Source organism: Morus notabilis, unplaced genomic scaffold, assembly GCF_000414095.1.
Source record: "Morus notabilis unplaced genomic scaffold, ASM41409v2 Scaffold604, whole genome shotgun sequence".
In the NCBI taxonomy this organism is placed as follows: Eukaryota; Viridiplantae; Streptophyta; class Magnoliopsida; order Rosales; family Moraceae; genus Morus; species Morus notabilis.
In genome coordinates, this window is record NW_010362300.1 from 316,630 (window position 1) to 333,307 (window position 16,678).

At 33.1% G+C, this 16,678-nt stretch overlaps 2 protein-coding genes across 2 annotated transcripts; both read left to right on the forward strand.

The window, feature by feature from the left end:
- Positions 1–5,317: 5,317 nt before the first annotated feature.
- Positions 5,318–11,735, forward strand: LOC21403012 (glutathione hydrolase 1). The gene is made up of 7 exons (XM_024167866.1): positions 5,318–5,474; positions 5,596–5,951; positions 6,717–7,232; positions 7,961–8,196; positions 8,773–9,037; positions 9,675–9,812; positions 11,383–11,735. Exons 1-7 carry the CDS (start codon positions 5,462–5,464, stop codon positions 11,620–11,622), a joined length of 1,764 nt encoding a protein of 587 aa, XP_024023634.1. The 5' UTR covers positions 5,318–5,461; the 3' UTR covers positions 11,623–11,735.
- A 1,852-nt stretch (positions 11,736–13,587) lies between these two features.
- On the forward strand, positions 13,588–16,569 carry LOC21403013 (pentatricopeptide repeat-containing protein At2g22070). The gene is made up of 3 exons (XM_024167884.1): positions 13,588–16,033; positions 16,358–16,417; positions 16,535–16,569. Exon 1 carries the CDS (start codon positions 13,588–13,590, stop codon positions 15,943–15,945), a length of 2,358 nt encoding a protein of 785 aa, XP_024023652.1. The 3' UTR covers positions 15,946–16,033; positions 16,358–16,417; positions 16,535–16,569.
- The last annotated feature ends 109 nt before the right edge of the window (positions 16,570–16,678 follow it).

Below are 16,678 nucleotides of genomic sequence, written 5' to 3' on the forward strand. Positions count from 1 at the left end.
GTTTTATATTAATTGTTTTAAAAGTTTTCATTTATATCCTATGTAAAATCTGTTACTTTGCCCCTCTAAAATTTTCTGATTCTAAGTTTTATGCAAGATATTCAAAATTATTTCATTTACCCTCTAAATTATTTTCTTGTAATTATATTTTATTTCATACTTAATATAATATAAAATTTTAGTTTAACTCAAGCCTCCGAAAAATTTGTTTAGCTTTATCCCTGTATGCAACAGCGAATCCACCTCCGTATGTATACTGTCATACAGAAAAGTTATGACGCATGCTTATCCAGTAAAAATGAACAAAAATCACTGAAGCGAAAGAGAAAGAGGGAGGAAAAAAAATAAAAAAAAAATCAACTCAATGATAGTCAAAAGTGTGACTAACTACTAACGCCGTACCAATAATTATAGGGACGTTTGATTCATAAATTTAAAATTATAATTTAAAATTATTTTTATTTTATGTATATTTTTTATGAAAGAAAATACTATAACGAATCACAAAGCATAATTCAAATCATGATATAAATCTCTTTTCCAAACGCCTATATGTGTTCGGTAGAAAGATAAGCCCGTAAAGTTTGAAGAAACAGAAGGAGAAGGAGATAAGATAGCCCTTTGTTTGGTTGAGGGGAAAAGAAAGAACGAAAAAAGCACCATCTTTTCACATCTCAAGACGATTATTGATTATGGGACGTTTGCTTTATGAATTTAGAATTATAATTTAAAATTATTTTTGATTTATTTGTATTTTTATGAGAAAAAAATACTGTAGTGAGTCGCGAATTATGATCTGAATCATAACACAGATTCTTACTTTAAACGCATACGTAGTTTACATGTCACTTTTTCTGTCTTTCAGTAGTTTATATCGCGTGATATTTTAATTGACACAAGTCTCATTCATTTTATCGATTCGAGTTTTTAATTTTAAATTTTTACAGTTAAAAACTCTTAAAAAAAATCACATTTAACTTTTTTTACTACAGTTAAAATTTTTTAAAAAATATCACATTTTAATTTAAATTAAAAAATAAAATTCACAAATGAACGACATCATAATAATTTAATTAATGTACGTTATATTATAATATTAGAGGGACGTCAAAAGGGGTAAAACTGAGCAGATAATTCTATATTTTCTTGGTGAAACATGTGTTATCATGCACAGAAAGATAGTCTAAATCATGTGACTGAATGTCAAGACACTTTCGTGTGTCACGAGTGACGTGCATTCTAACCCTTTTTTATGTGCAAATTTTTTGCCAAGCTCAGCTAAAAGTGTAATTAGTCATATTTACTTAATAGAAATCTTGGATGGTTTTGTTTGGATTTTGGTGATTTCCAACCCATAAATGTCAGATTTGGCTGCTAGGTATCATCAGATTCCACAGAATTTGATTAATTTTTGGGTATGTTTAGAACTCATTTTAAAATAATTTTATTTTTTATATAAAAATAAAAATAAAAATATTTTTAATCTTAAACATAAATTATTTTTTAAAATGCGTTAAGTAGTTTTATCAATAGATTATTTTCAGTATAAAAAACTAATTAATGTCTCTCTATCTCTTTGCTCGAGAGAAGAAAAAATGAAAACGAAAAATGAAAAACGACTAAAAGTCATTTTTCATTTCTCTCACATTTTATACTAAAAAATCGTTTTCATTTTTATTTTTTATTTTTAATTGTGCCAAACGCCGTTTTGAAATTATTTTCATTTTTTCGTTCTCAAAAAACGTGAAAAAAATAAGAACAATTTCAAACACGACATCAGGTCCCGTTCATTTCACCGATTCGAGTTTTACTACAGTAAAAAGCTCTCATAAACAGTCACATCTAACTTTTTTACTACAGTAAAAAACTCTCATATAAAGTCACATCTCAACTCGAATTAAAAACTCAAATCAGCGAACTAAACGGACCCAGTTTTTCATTAATGGAAAAAACATATTTTCATTTATCTTTACCAATACTAAATAGTTCAAATTAAGGTGTTGAAGTAGTATGTTCCATTTTTTAACTGAAAAAAAACAAGAGTTTTAAAGTGAGATTTTTCTTGTGCATGAAAAGGTGTTTTAAGGAGTTGCTAAACTTATTTAAATAATACATGTTGAACTTTTGCATACCTCATGGCGTAATCGTCAAACATGATTGCATTTTTATTAGGAATAAAATCCATGAAAAATATATATCAATTTGAAATGTTATGAAATATTTTGATACCATGATAAATTGAGTAAATTGAGGTAAGTCTTGTTTAGTTTGTGGATTCAAGTTGAGATGTAATTTTATGTGAGAGCTTTTCATTGTAATAGAAAAAAATTAGATGTAACTTTTTGTGAAAACTTTTAACTGTAACAAAATTAGAATTGAAAACTCAAATTGGTAAAATGAAAAAGGCCGTAATTACTCTTAATTTTCCATATATTATGCCGTCAAGATAAATCCTCAGAACTAAGGTAAAAACGTGTATGAAAATTTAGGGTGTGTTTGGAATTAGTTTTAAAGTAATTTAATTTTCAATAAAAAGTAAAAATGAGATTGTTTTAAGAATTATTATGTGACTGATTCTGAAATTACATTTGATTGATTTTTTAAGAGATTATTTTGAGTATAATAAAAAAGTGAAATCTTGTTTATTAATTAATATATTGTAATATTATTGATAAGTATTAAAAAATGAAAATAAAAAAGCGAAAATAACTTTAAATTATTTTCTAATTCATTCACAAAAATTATTCTCACTGTTTTCGTTTTTATTTTTTTTTCAAAACATTTACTAAATAAACGTCGTTTCGTTTTCATTTTTTTTTATTTTTTAAAATACGTAAAAATCATTTTAAAAAGTGGATCCAAACATGCTAATGAAATATTTGTTTCAAGAGTTCGTCTTTAATTCTAAATCATAATTCTTAATTCTCTATAATATTTTTTTCTAAAAAAAAAAACTTAAATTTTAAAAATTAAAATTATTAATTATAATTCTAAATCTATAATCAAACTTCCTATTACAGTTTCTCCGTACTATTGGAGCTCTCAGTCACGATTTTAGACCGGTATCACACTTTAGAGATCCCATCCGACACCACCATCAATGCTTCTAACCATTCACTTCTATAATTGCATATATGTGGTAGCTATAACTTTTCTGCGTTGTAAACCAAAGGACACGTAATCAGATTAGACAGTAAATGGCAAAGCATATGACTTGAAGATATTATTTATCAGGCAGTAACTTCTGTGTGTATATATATATATATATTTTTTTATATTTTTATATTTTTATATTTTATTTTTCTGGCCGGCAGTACTTCTATATTATTTATGTCTTCTCATGTCCTAGGACTTTCTTGTTTTTGTCTTTTTGTTTTCTTTTGGAGCATTGTTTTTATGACATGCTCTGAATAATTGTGGTAAAATTGGTTAAAATTGGTTGAGAATTATTCGTCCGTAAGCGTACAGTATCAAGTTTTACTAATACAAGGAAAGGTGATGCTCTGAATAGTTATGGCAAAGCTGGTTGAGAATTATTCATCCGCAAGCGTACAACATCAAGTTTTAATAATATAAGGTAAGGTGATGCTCTGAATAATTGTGGCAAAGCTGGTTGAGAATTATTCGTCTATAAGCGTACAGTATGAAGTTTTAATAATATAAGGTAAGGTGAGTGAGTATAGTTTCTATAAGGATTAGAGCTGTGTTTGGAATAAGGATTTGTGTCATGATTCGGATCATGACTCGTAGCTCGCTACAATATTTTTTCTTACAAAAATACACGTAAATCGAGAATGATTCTGAATCATGATTCTAAACTCATGAACCAAACGTCCACTAGGTGTTAAATTACCGGTAAGTATCGCGATTATCGTAACTTAACTTTATTTAGGCAACTGAATTAAATAAAATAAAATAGAACTCAAAAGAATATAAATAAAAAAAATAAGATAAAATATGAAAACTTATATGCATAAGTATACTAGGTACTTGACTTTAACTTATCATTCCTATGATCATTCTATTAAGCCAATGCTAGCCAATTCTACTCAATTCATTAATCAATGGACCTAATCTAACCTCGCTACCTCTCCCGAGCGTCAAACGAAGTCATATGCATGAATACCCAAATCGGTATTCATATCTAACTCATTTACTCATACACTCATTAAGTTTAGCCCTTAAATTAGAATTTAAATGTTGATTGCCTTCCAGCCTCACAACAATCGAAATCCTAGTCGATAATTAAGGTCTTGATCACCTCTCAGTCTCATAATATCCCAGACTCTCAACGAGATTATCTAAGTGTTGATCTCCTCCCGGACTCACAACAACCTAGACTATGTTTTCCAATTCCAGACTATGAAATCAAGTTCTCTTGAGCATCAAAATCACAATCTAAAATTATCTAACTCATTGGCCACATAAATTAAAAACATTAAGCATAGAGAAATATAAATAAATTAAAATGAAATTTAAACTAACAATTGACAAGATAATCAAACATGGTTCAAATAAAGCTATATCAAACCCTAGAATGTGAAGTCTAGCTCAACAAAGAGGAATCCATAACCAAAATCACAAATTTAAGAAGAAAAACTAAAAAACTAAAAAGAAAAGGGAGAAGGAAGAGAAAGCTCTTGTGGAGATGAGCTTTAAGTCTTCAAATTTTCAAAAATATCTCCCAAGCATTATTCAAGAATCTCCAACTCTAACCTTCTCTCTTTAAGAATTTTTGTGCCTCTCATTCTCTCCAAGTTGAGAATTAGGGTTTTTTTTTGCTTAAGTTTGCTCAAACATGGAGAAAATATTAGCCAAACTCATTCAGGGGTCCAAAATTGGCATTTCATATTGATCAATGGCTGAAAATGACCTAGCATTCATCAACAGCACACAGAGGGGTGCGGCCGCGCGCCTCGATGGCACAACCGCGTGACTAGTGTAGTTCTGCCCAAGTGGGCCCTTGTGAGGCTTTGAGTGTTTTTTGCTCTAATTTTTTACTCTAAAATGCCACTAAATCCCATTTTAATATTTTTCCTATACAATTATACCAAAAACATAATAAACTAACAAAAGTACTTAGAGGTTGTTTAGTTGGAGGATTCGTACCCCGATTCGAATCATGATTCATGATTTGTTACAGTATTTTTTCTCACAAAAAATACACATAAATTAAAAATAATTCTAATATTATGATTTTAATCTATGAACTAAACATTTTCTTAAAGACTCATAAATACTTAAACTCAAAAATACTTGATTTGTTTATAAATAACCTCTTCATCAAAAATAACTACTCACAAAAAGTGAACTGGTCCCAACTTTTTTTCATCATTTTTCCAACACACACATAATACTCCTTTTGCGCCACTTTGTGAGAAGGATAGCTAGTCTTTCCTTGGTTTGGATAAAGAAAAAAATCTTCAAGAAAAATCAACCTAAGAACTTCTTGTTGAGTTTGATGGTGCTAACATGTAAGCGATCATATAATATAACAACCAAGTTTACTTAGCAATCCTTTTCTTCCTTTCCTGTTTTCTCAAATTTTTTTTTTTTTTTAAAGAAAAATGCTAACGTTAAATTTGATTATTGCAGCTAATATGTCATTATGGCCGACCACTATAGTTCTCTTCATTTCACTTTTGCTCCAAACCACAAGCCTTGACGCAGCAGCCACAAGCACTGCCCTCGCCAAACACAGAAGAGAGGTCATTGAGGCTCGCCATGGTGCCGTTGCCACTGACGACGGCCGATGTTCCCGAATCGGGATGGGCGTTCTTCGTGAAGGAGGCCACGCTGTGGATGCTGCGGTGGCTGCCGCTTTTTGCTTGGGGGTTGTGAGTCCGGCGTCGAGTGGCATTGGTGGAGGAGCCTTCATGCTTGTGAGGCTAGCCAGTGGGAAGCCACAAGTGTATGACATGAGAGAAACTGCCCCTTTGCTAGCTTCTGAGGTCAATTTTAACTCCTTTTACTTCACTCAATTGGTGGCTCTCTCTTTAATAAGTTTTGCCTGTCATTGTTATTGTGTAATTTATTGTATATTATCTTTACGATGGCAACAAATTTTTTCTACTTTGACAATTCCTTGCTCATTTCTGAAACTTGATCATCAATGTTGTTACCTGATTTGAAGCTTACTTCCGTGATTTAGTTAGAGAAAGTTGTTCAGTAAAAAATTCATACCAGAAAACCTTTCTTTGAATGAAAGATTACACATATGTACAATGTTCTTAGTAACTCACTAAAATGCTCCATGGCATCTACAATACTTTATTTCCCCATATATTATTTAGGGCCACTTGATTAAATTGATTGAATAAATATCTAGTAATATTTATTTCTAGAAATTCTACGCTAAAATTTTACAGGAGAATTATTTGTTTTAACTCTAATTCAGTTTTGTAGTAGTTTTTCTACACTAGTTCAAATACTTTTGGTTAAAAATTGATCCTAACAAATTAGATAACTAATTGGATTGATAACCAGGCGATTTCTGCTACACCTTTCAGTGAGATTCTGCCTCTAAATTAGTCTTCTATGTGCATGTCTTCCTTAAGTATGAGACATGGGCGAGTATATTTATGTCCAGAAATTCCACTCAGAACTTTTCCAGGAGAAATATAAAATGTTTTTCCACTCTTCCTTGCAGTAGTTTTTAAATTCATTTGAATATTTAGTTTAAAAAATGATCCTTATAAGTTTTTATTTGATATCAGAACATGTATGCTGGCAATGCTTCTCTGAAATCTAAAGGCAGTCTCTCAATAGCAGTTCCAGGGGAACTTGCAGGCCTTCACAAGGCTTGGAAACAGCACGGAAGGCTTCCGTGGGCGAGGCTCGTGAGGCCGGCCGAGCGCCTCGCTCATTCGGGATTTAAGATATCACCCTACCTCCAAATGCAGCTGACAAGCTCCAAATCATCAGTCTTTGCAGATGAAGGCCTCAACACTACTTTTACATCAAATGGCAATCTCTTGAAGGTAGGTGACATCTGCCACAACAAGAAACTAGCACAAACGCTCCGAAAGATTTCGGATTTCGGTGTAGGGGCCTTCTATAATGGATCAATTGGACTAAATTTAGTTAGAGATGTTCAAAAGGCTGGTGGTATATTGACAATGAGGGACTTGCAAAAATACCAAGTTAAGCTGAGAAGGCCAATCTCTGCAGACATTATGGGGCTCAAATTACTCGTCATGCCTCCTCCTTCTGGGGGTCCTCTGATGATACTTGTAAGAAAGATCTTTCTCTTCTGTTTGTGCTGTGCTTCATTTTATTTTCATTATGTTAATTTTTGGAATCCCTTTGTATTTTGTCTGAATTGTAGAGACGCCACTGTCACTAATCTATTTTACAACAATACGCCCTGAATTTTTAAAAAAGTGACAGACACCCTCTCTGCTAGTCAATCTGACGAAACAATATGGTTTGACAGTTAAATATTTTCTAAATGCTGAAAATACCACTCTCTTCATCAAAAAATTATCCCAACTGTATTTAGGACCTAAAAGGACTTTTTTATCCTTATTTAGTCAGCCAAAAAAACAAAAAAAAATTAAGTGATCTTTGCATACTCACGACTTTAACCTGCACTCTAATGGTAAAAAAATGACATTATCAAGGGTTAAGTAAGGGTGAGAATATGTTGACGCATAATGTATTGGTTAAAGGTGTGTCCCTGTGGTTTAGGTAAAAACAGTGGATGTTAATATAACTCTCCAGTTTGGAAAGTTTCATTGTTTAACTTTTTGAGAATGAAATAAATAACAGATTTACGGTAAATAATTGAAGTAAATAACATATTTTAAAACTATTTGAATTAAATAGCAGTAATAAAGAATCTTTTTATTACTATTTATTTCAAATATTTTAAAATTTATTATTTACTTAATTTAGTTTCAAAACTCTACTATTTACTACAGTTTTTGTTTAACTTTTCTCATCAATTTTGTTGCCACAGATGCTTAACATTCTTTCCCAATATGGAATTCCTTCTGGAGTGTCCGGCTCTCTAGGGGTCCACCGAGAAATTGAAGCTTTGAAACACACGTTTGCTGTGAGAATGAACCTTGGTGATCCTGACTTTGTTGATTTGTCTGAAGTTCTTTCTGATATCCTCTCTCCTAAATTTGCTGAAGAATTAAGGAAGACCATAAACGACAACAAGACCTTTGGTCCTGGCCATTATGGTGGCAAGTAAGCTTTTTATAGAATCATTGGTCCTTTGTTGGATTCATTTTTATGATTTTTCTCTATGGTTTTTAATATATGGCAAAATTACTGCATGTATGACCATTCATTAAAATGTAAAGCCTAGTGAATGAGCAATTCACTTATTTTAGAGATTGAATGTGACAATCACAATTTCTTGAGACAAAAGGGCGGAAAAATGGTAAGTTATTTAGTCTCACGGAACTAAAAAAATGTTAGAAGTGATGGTTTATAACTAAAGAGCCATCTCTTAATGGTATAAGGCCCTAGCTTGTGGTAAAACGTAAATACAAAATCATGTCAGCTGGTCTAAAGCAGATATCAAGTGAAATGTGGGCCGTTGACAATATTTTATTGAATGGAGACATATAGTTATATGTTTTTAATAATTGAAAGTGGTGATACAATTATAATTTTCTTGTAAAATTGAGGCACAACTTTTTTGAATTATCTATAGGGAGGACAATATTTTTCTCACAGTATAGGGCATAACTAAAAGTTTTGAAAAATTTTATGGTAAAATCTTGTGTTGTTAATTTGAGATCCTTGATTTTGTAACAGGTGGAATCAGATCTATGACCATGGTACCAGTCATTTGTCTGTCATAGATCATCAAGAGAATGCAGTCTCCATGACTACAACAGTGAATTCATATTTTGGTTCAAAAATAATGTCACCAAGCACTGGAATAATCTTGAACAATGAAATGGATGATTTCTCCATGCCGGGGAATGTTTCGACCGGTATTCAACCGCCGGCACCCCCTAATTTCATCAGGCCAGGGAAAAGGCCATTGTCATCCATGTCACCTACTATAGTCCTAAAGGTATGTTCCTAAGAGATTCTCTCATTAAGTTGAAATAAATCCCATTTCTGATTAATTGATTTGCATTCCTTTATTGTCCCTTAGAGAGGCTAGCATACAATAGAGTTCAAACTTGGATTCATCTTATTTTTAGTCCCTGCTCAAATCTCATTTTGGTTCTCGATTTTTAAAACATATCCAAACGAGTTTTTGATCTTTTAAGGCCTCGTTCATTTCACCGATTCGATTTTTCAGTTTAGGTTTTTACAGTAAAAAACTCTCAGAAAATGTCATATCAACTTTTTCTGCTATAGTGAAAATGTCTCAGAAAATGTCATATCTCAGCTCGAATTAGAAACTCGAATCCGCGAAGTGAACGAGGCCTAAATTGTCCCAAATTAGTCATCTCGTACATCCGACTATTAAAATCTTAATGAAATGTGTACATGTTAAGGTATTGATTGTTAAGAAGAAAATTGAGCCTTTTTCTATGGAGATTTTGATAGTCGAGTGAATAAAATGACTATTTTGAGACAACTTAGTAGATGTCATGAGATTTTAGGAAAGGTTGAAAAAACTCTTACTTTTTGAATATTATGGACATTTTTCTTACTGGAGAAGAATCACATATTGCTTCTCTATAAATATGCTTCTGCAGGATAATCAACTTAAAGCTGTATTAGGTGCAAGCGGTGGAACTTTCATATTTAGTGCGGTTGGTGAGGTCCTCTTAAATCATTTTGCCAAGAAAATGGACCCTTTCTCTTCTATCATGACTCCAAGGATTTATCATCAGGTTCTCTCTCCAAAATTCTCTCTCTATACTATCTGTGCCTTACCATGTATTTTAAAATTATCTAATGCAAATGATAATATCAATTGTATATTTGATATTAAAAAATATGATATGATATGTTATTTTATTTTTGTTTAAATGCATAATACTATATGAAATATTAAAATCTATTTTTCCAATAATCATAATCACATTAAGTTTTGAAAGTTGTAAAAGTAAATTTTTAATTTTTAAAATAATTTGAAAAAGTAAAAGTTATAATGATTTAATGAAAAATAACCATATCAACCAATGAGAATTAGATACTAAATTTACCGTATGTTATATTTGGTGAAAAATTTAGGACAACAAATAGTATTGTATTAAAGATTATTTTTTATATTTAAAATAATTAACACATCAATTATAACATTACATTAGAGATGTTCTTACGATAGTAAATATTGCTAATGCCAACATTTTACAACAACTATAGGTTTTATGATGTTCTCAATTTTTAAACTATGTGAGTGGAACAGATTAAACACTCAAATGCATCTTTTTCTGAGATCATTTACACGAGGTATTGGGGTTAGAGAGTTGGTGGTTGGGGCATTTGTTACTATTATCCTTTTCGGGTTTTAAATTGTTGAAGTTATTTATGCCTTATTCTTATTCTATAAAGGTTACACTTATGATTATATTGATTAGACACAGGTTATGTAAGCGCGAGTTAGGGTTCTTGTCACCACTAAATTATAAAAAATTAAACTTAAAGTTTTTAAATTTTCTTTATTTGCACCTAAGGGTGAACCACATTTAATTGAGTATATGCTCCCACTCAATTTTTAAAATTTGAATTTTTAGCAATAATTTTTTAAAATTATATATATGCCTCAATTTTACAAAAAAAAAAAAAAATTACACCGTACCCCTGCTGAATAATTGAATATGTTATTGTGTCCCAATTTTATAAGAAAAATTACAACTATGTCCCCACTTGATAATAGAAATTTATTATCTATCTATAATTTCTTTCATAGTGCACCCACTAAAAAAAAAAAAAAAAAAATCTTTTTTTGGCTCCGTCACCATCTGCACTGACTCAAAATTTGGTTTTCTTGAATGTGCCCCACTTAAAACATGGCTAATATTTGTTTCCTTTTCTCTTCTTGTTTCAAACATTTTATTGACTTCAAAGTTATCAACAATCGTGCAAATTTATAATCATTAATGAGGATTCATATTTGAGGGAAAAATTAATGATGGTACATGATAAACTAAAGTGAAAATCAACTTTAACAGAACCTTTTAACAGATCATGGGCAACTCCCATTTTGGATCATAGTATATGGTAATTCCTTTTCAAGCATCATAATCTTGGAGATGGAGTTTATAGGACATGCATAATACTTTTAACCAAAAAAAAAAAAAAAAATTTTCGTATAAAGTTATTGTTCTAACTTAAAAATTTTATCCATATGTGTACCTCACAAAGACAAATCTTGAATCCGTCAATATATATATATATATATATATATATATATATATGTTGTCTACTAATTTTATGCTTTTTTTCATCTATAAACAGCTGATACCTAATGTTGTTAAGTATGAGAATTGGACAACCGTGATTGGAGACCACATTGAAGTTGCTGCAAATATAAGAGAATCCCTTCAAAAGAAAGGCCATGTCCTAGAGGGACTTGCTGGTGGGACTATTTGCCAGTTTATAGTTCAATATGGAGAAACTTCCAAAGAAAATAAACATATCAGAAAGATTGTAGCAGTGAGCGACCCTAGAAAGGGTGGGTTTCCTTCTGGTTTTTGACATTGTAAACTAGTCTTAATGGAATTGAAATAAATAAGTTGTTTTCTCAATTTACCATGTTTTCTAACTCAACTTCTCCATCTATTTTATGGGAACTTAAAGCAAACTTACACGCAACCATGCTGCTTAACAAAAAAAAGTACTGTTGTGGTTTGGTAAAATGGTTATGGAAGCAACTAAACTAGCATAGTGGCATTGTGTTTACTCCCAAGTAGTTTGATAGATGAGATATCTCAAGTTTGAGTCAAATGAGGAGCGCTTGAGACTATTTTCAAGCTATCGACTCAATGTTCATTAGCTCTTGATTGGGTTAAACTGGTACATTTTGTCTCCTTATGTGAGTAATTATGGCTCAATATCGACATTTCTTAACGTGTGGGGCCTCTATAATCACATCTTAGGAGTAGCTTAGGGTCCGTTTAGTTCGCTGATTTGAGTTTTTAATTCGAGTTGAGATGTGACTTTATGTGAGAGCTTTTTACTGTAGCAAAAAAGTTAGATGTGACTGTTTCTGAGAGCTTTTTACTGTAGCAAAACTCGAATTATAAACTCAAATCGGTGAAATGGACGGGATCTTAGAATCTAGGACTGATCGGTCTTCCTCGTACTTTTTTAAGTAGAAAAAAAGTAGCATACTTATGATAAGCTGTTTATATTGCTTTTGGTCCCTTCATAATTTTCCGTCTTTGTTTCTTAAAAAAGAAGTTACTAGACTAACACTTTTCATACTACAGAATGGTAAAAGAGCTATGTTTAGGACAGTCGTGTTGTATTTCTCTAGTCGTTGATCAACCTATATCCTACAAATAATATTCACATCAATAACTCAAATCAGTTAGTTATAGAGAATGAGCGCTCACCACATAAGTATTAAGGTATCAATTAATATACTGTAGAGGTCGGATTCTACAATTAAATTTATTTAAAAGGTTATTGGCCGTTTCCGGGAGTCGATCGTGTTGGTGAGTTGATTCAGGTCAATTTGAGTCGATAGAGCACTAGAACGAGAACATAAAATGCGAAAATAAATGAACACGCGAATTTATAGTGGTTCCCTTGATAATGCAGAATACGTCTACTGTAGAGCTCTGAGGGTTTCACTATCTCGTGTACAAATTACAATTACAATGGAGGAGGGAGAGAGAGAGTCTGGGCGTGATGTAAGCTTTCCAAGATTTCCTAATTCATGATCTCCATTCTCTATTTATAGGAGAAGGTCTTCTTCTTTCCTTTTCTTTTAGGTTGGATAGTTTCCCTTTTCCTTAGTTGATTTTCCCTTTCCTTATTTTCATATTTGCTCTCTAGTATCTTTCCTTTTCTATATTGATCAGTTTCGTACTTTTAATATAGGATTTAGTTGAGATAATCTTCGTGACCTCCAAAAAATCTTCATTCCTTAAATATTAGCGGCGGTCCCTACATTCTTCATGTCGCCAGTCTTCTCAAGTTGTCTCAAATCGATCTGGTCTCTGGTTGATTTCAGTCGATTCAAATAGGCTTTTTTCTCCAAATGTTGTCCACGTGTACAGTGATGATCGTGGTGCTGATTTTGACCCTAACACATACATATTTGCTAAAAAGCATTTCTTAAACTTAAAATCTAAGAATTAATTGGATAAAAAAAATCTAAGAATTAATTTTCTACAATATCATATGGGAGGAAAGAAAGGAAAAAAAAAAAAAAAAGCAAACAAGGAAAACAGAGAGAGTTTGATATGGCGCATCCAGGCCCAGCCCATTGGGCTTCCTAACCAAGCCCAACCTGGGCCAGTTTCCACCTGCTATATCAGTTTGCTTCATCTCTTTCCTTTTACTTTCAGTTAGTCTCCCGCCAAAACTCTTTTCCTCATCATCAAAATCTCTTTCAACCAGAAATGAATTCAGATCCATGAATTATACATGAACAAAGTTGAAACTTTTATGTCTGTAATTTCTTTTTCCTCTCTACTCTGGTCTGTGTTCCTCATGAAGGCTCCAAATCCATCTTTTAATGCATTTTCTTCCGAATTCTATGCTTATCACCTCCAAACGAGACTCAAACTGAGAGACCCTTTTGCCGGAAAATCAATCCACGCTCAAATTATCAAATCCGGGATTTACATGAGCGTATTCTTGATGAATAACCTTATGAATTTTTATGCTAAAAGCAGGTCTGTTTCGGATGCTCACCGCTTGTTCGACGAAATGCCTGTGAGAACTACGTTCTCTTGGAACACGATTCTCACAGCGTACGCGAAGCGGGGGAGGTTTGACGAAGCCCTCCAGATTTTCCAAGAAATGCCAGAGCGTGATTCTGTTTCTTGGACTGTGATGATTGTGGGTTATAATCAGATGGGTCGGTTTAGTAGTGCTATGAGGATGTTTGTAAAGATGATTTCGGATAAAGTTCCAATTACCCAGTTCACGGTTACTAACATTCTTGCCTCGTGTGCTGCCGTTGAGTCTTTGGACGTCGGTAGGAAGGTTCACTCTTTTGTTGTTAAAAGCGGGTTGAGTGGTTATGTGTCTGTAGTGAATTCATTGCTAAACATGTATGCAAAGTCCGGGGATCCAACAATGGCGATGGTTGTTTTTGATCGGATGAGGTCAAAAGACATTTCGATTTGGAATTCTATGATTTCTTTGCATATGCGATCCGGTCGTATTGGCCTTGCTCTTTCTCTATTTGAGAAAATGACTGAACGAGATGTAGTTACTTGGAATGTAATTATCACGGGATACAATCAGCATAGACTAGATTCGGAAGTACTCGCTTTCTTCTCAAACATGCTGAAAGCTTCTCCTTTTAAACCCGACAAGTTCACATTGGCAAGCGTTTTGTCAGCCTGTGCCAACCTTGAGAAGTTGGAACTTGGAAAACAAATTCACACACGAATGATAAGGAATGCGTTTGAAATCTCTACAGCTGTGGAAAACGCTTTGATAACGATGTATGCCAAATGTGGTGGGGTTGAGATTGCGAAAAGGATTTTAAAGCAAAGCAAGACTTCAGATGTCAACGTTATAGCTTTTACAGCCCTGTTAGATGGATACATAAAGGTTGGGGATATAAAACCAGCCAGAAAGATCTTTGATTCATTGAAATACCGTGATGTGATTGCGTGGACAGCCATGATTGTAGGCTATGTACAGAATGGGCTAAACAATGATGCACTGGATCTCTTCAGATTGATGGTGAGAGAAGGCCCTAAACCAAACAACTATACCCTGTCAGCGGTTTTAAGTGTTAGTTCCACTTTGGCATCTTTGGATCATGGCAAACAAATTCATTCAAGTGCCATAAGATCAGGGGAAGTGTCGTCGGTTTCTGTGAGCAATGCTCTAATCACTATGTATTCTAAGAGTGGATCCATCTCCGCTGCAAAGAAAGTATTTAATTTGATGCGCTGGAAAAGAGATACCGTGACTTGGACTTCCATGATTATATCCTTAGCTCAACACGGCCTTGGAGAAGAATCAGTTGAACTTTTTGAGACGATGCTTGCGCTTGGTATTAAACCTGATCATATAACTTACGTCGGTGTGCTCTCTGCTTGCACACACGTGGGATTGGTGGATCAGGGAAGGAGCTACTATAATTTGATGAGAAATGTACACAAGATTGAACCCACCCTGAGCCATTACTCCTGCATGATTGACCTGTTTGGCCGTGCCGGGTTGCTTCAAGAAGCATTCGATTTTATAAAAAGCATGCCAATTGAACCCGATGTTGTAGGCTGGGGTTCTCTTCTGTCTGCTTGTAGGGTTCATAAGAATGTTGATCTGGCTAAAGTTGCAGCAGAAAGATTGCTCGCAATTGAGCCCGAAAATAGCGGGGCCTACTTAGCCCTCGCTAATGCATATTCAGCTTGTGGAAAATGGGAGGATGCTGCAAGAATTCGAAAGTCAATGAAGGATAGGGGAGTGAAGAAGGACCAAGGATTTAGTTGGCTTCAGATTCGAAACACTGTCCATGTATTTGGCGTCGAAGATGGCCTTCACCCACAGAAAGATGATATCTACAAAATGATGGAGAAGATTTGGAAAGAAATAAAAAAGATGGGTTTTATACCAGACACTCAATCAGTATTACATGACCTTGAGGACGAGGTGAAAGAGCAGATTCTTCGACATCACAGTGAAAAAATAGCCATTGCGTTTGGACTGATAAGTACTCCGGAGAATACCACTCTAAGAATCATGAAGAACCTTAGAGTCTGCAATGACTGCCATTCTGCCATAAAATTTATCTCCAGGCTTGTGGGCAGAGAAATAATTGTGAGAGATACTACTCGTTTTCATCATTTCAAGGACGGTTCGTGTTCGTGTCGAGATTATTGGTAGGCACGAACGGAGATTTCGAGGATAAGTTTTACAGAATAATCGGTTTGCTGTTTTTTGTCGGAAATTTTTATGCTTGACCAGAAAAAAGGTAATTCTTTTATTTGTATATTAAGTAAGGTTATATCATTCTAATGAAACATTTACAAAATGAGAATTTTAATTTACCTGTGGCCATAGTAGCATATGGTTAATCCTTGTTAGATCCTAATTTGAAGATGGTGTTCTAGTATTCTTCAATGAGACGCATCTTTCGTCAGAGCTCAATCAATGTCTTAAACAAACTACTTTCTTGCCATTCTATCCTTCTTGTTAGTTTTCATTTTTAAAACTTATCTGCTTTTTATTTCAATTCAATTTCTTTTCTCCAATAACATAAAATTCAATGTATATTTATCATTGATTTCTGTAACAGGTCATCCTCTAAGCAAAGAACAAACGGATTGCCTACAAATGTTCTTTTGCTGCATCCATGGTAAGGCATGAGCTAAACTGATTGATTCATGATATTTATCAAAAATCTTGAACAAATTAAAATGAGAAATAGTGTTTTTTCTAAATATTACCTCTTATATTTTGATTTATGCTGCAGATTGTTGCTTCCATAGCTGCAATTTATGAGCACAGGTAATGCCATGTTTCACAAAGTAAATTAGCTATTCTCAACCGTTGGTAGCTTTTACATTGGACTTTTTTTTTTTTTTTTTTTTTTTTTTTTTTTTTTAATTTTTTTAAA

What these genes read in the sequence shown, in the direction of transcription:
- LOC21403012 (XM_024167866.1), top strand. An exon ending in GGGGTCCTCTGATGATACTT is followed by an intron (nt 7,233 to 7,960) that starts GTAAGAAAGATC and finishes TTGTTGCCACAG; the next exon opens with ATGCTTAACATTCTTTCCCA. An exon ending in CACCTACTATAGTCCTAAAG is followed by an intron (nt 9,038 to 9,674) that starts GTATGTTCCTAA and finishes ATGCTTCTGCAG; the next exon opens with GATAATCAACTTAAAGCTGT.
- LOC21403013 (XM_024167884.1), top strand. Translation starts at nt 13,588, where the DNA reads ATGAAGGCTCCAAATCCATCTTTTAATGCATTTTCTTCCGAATTCTAT.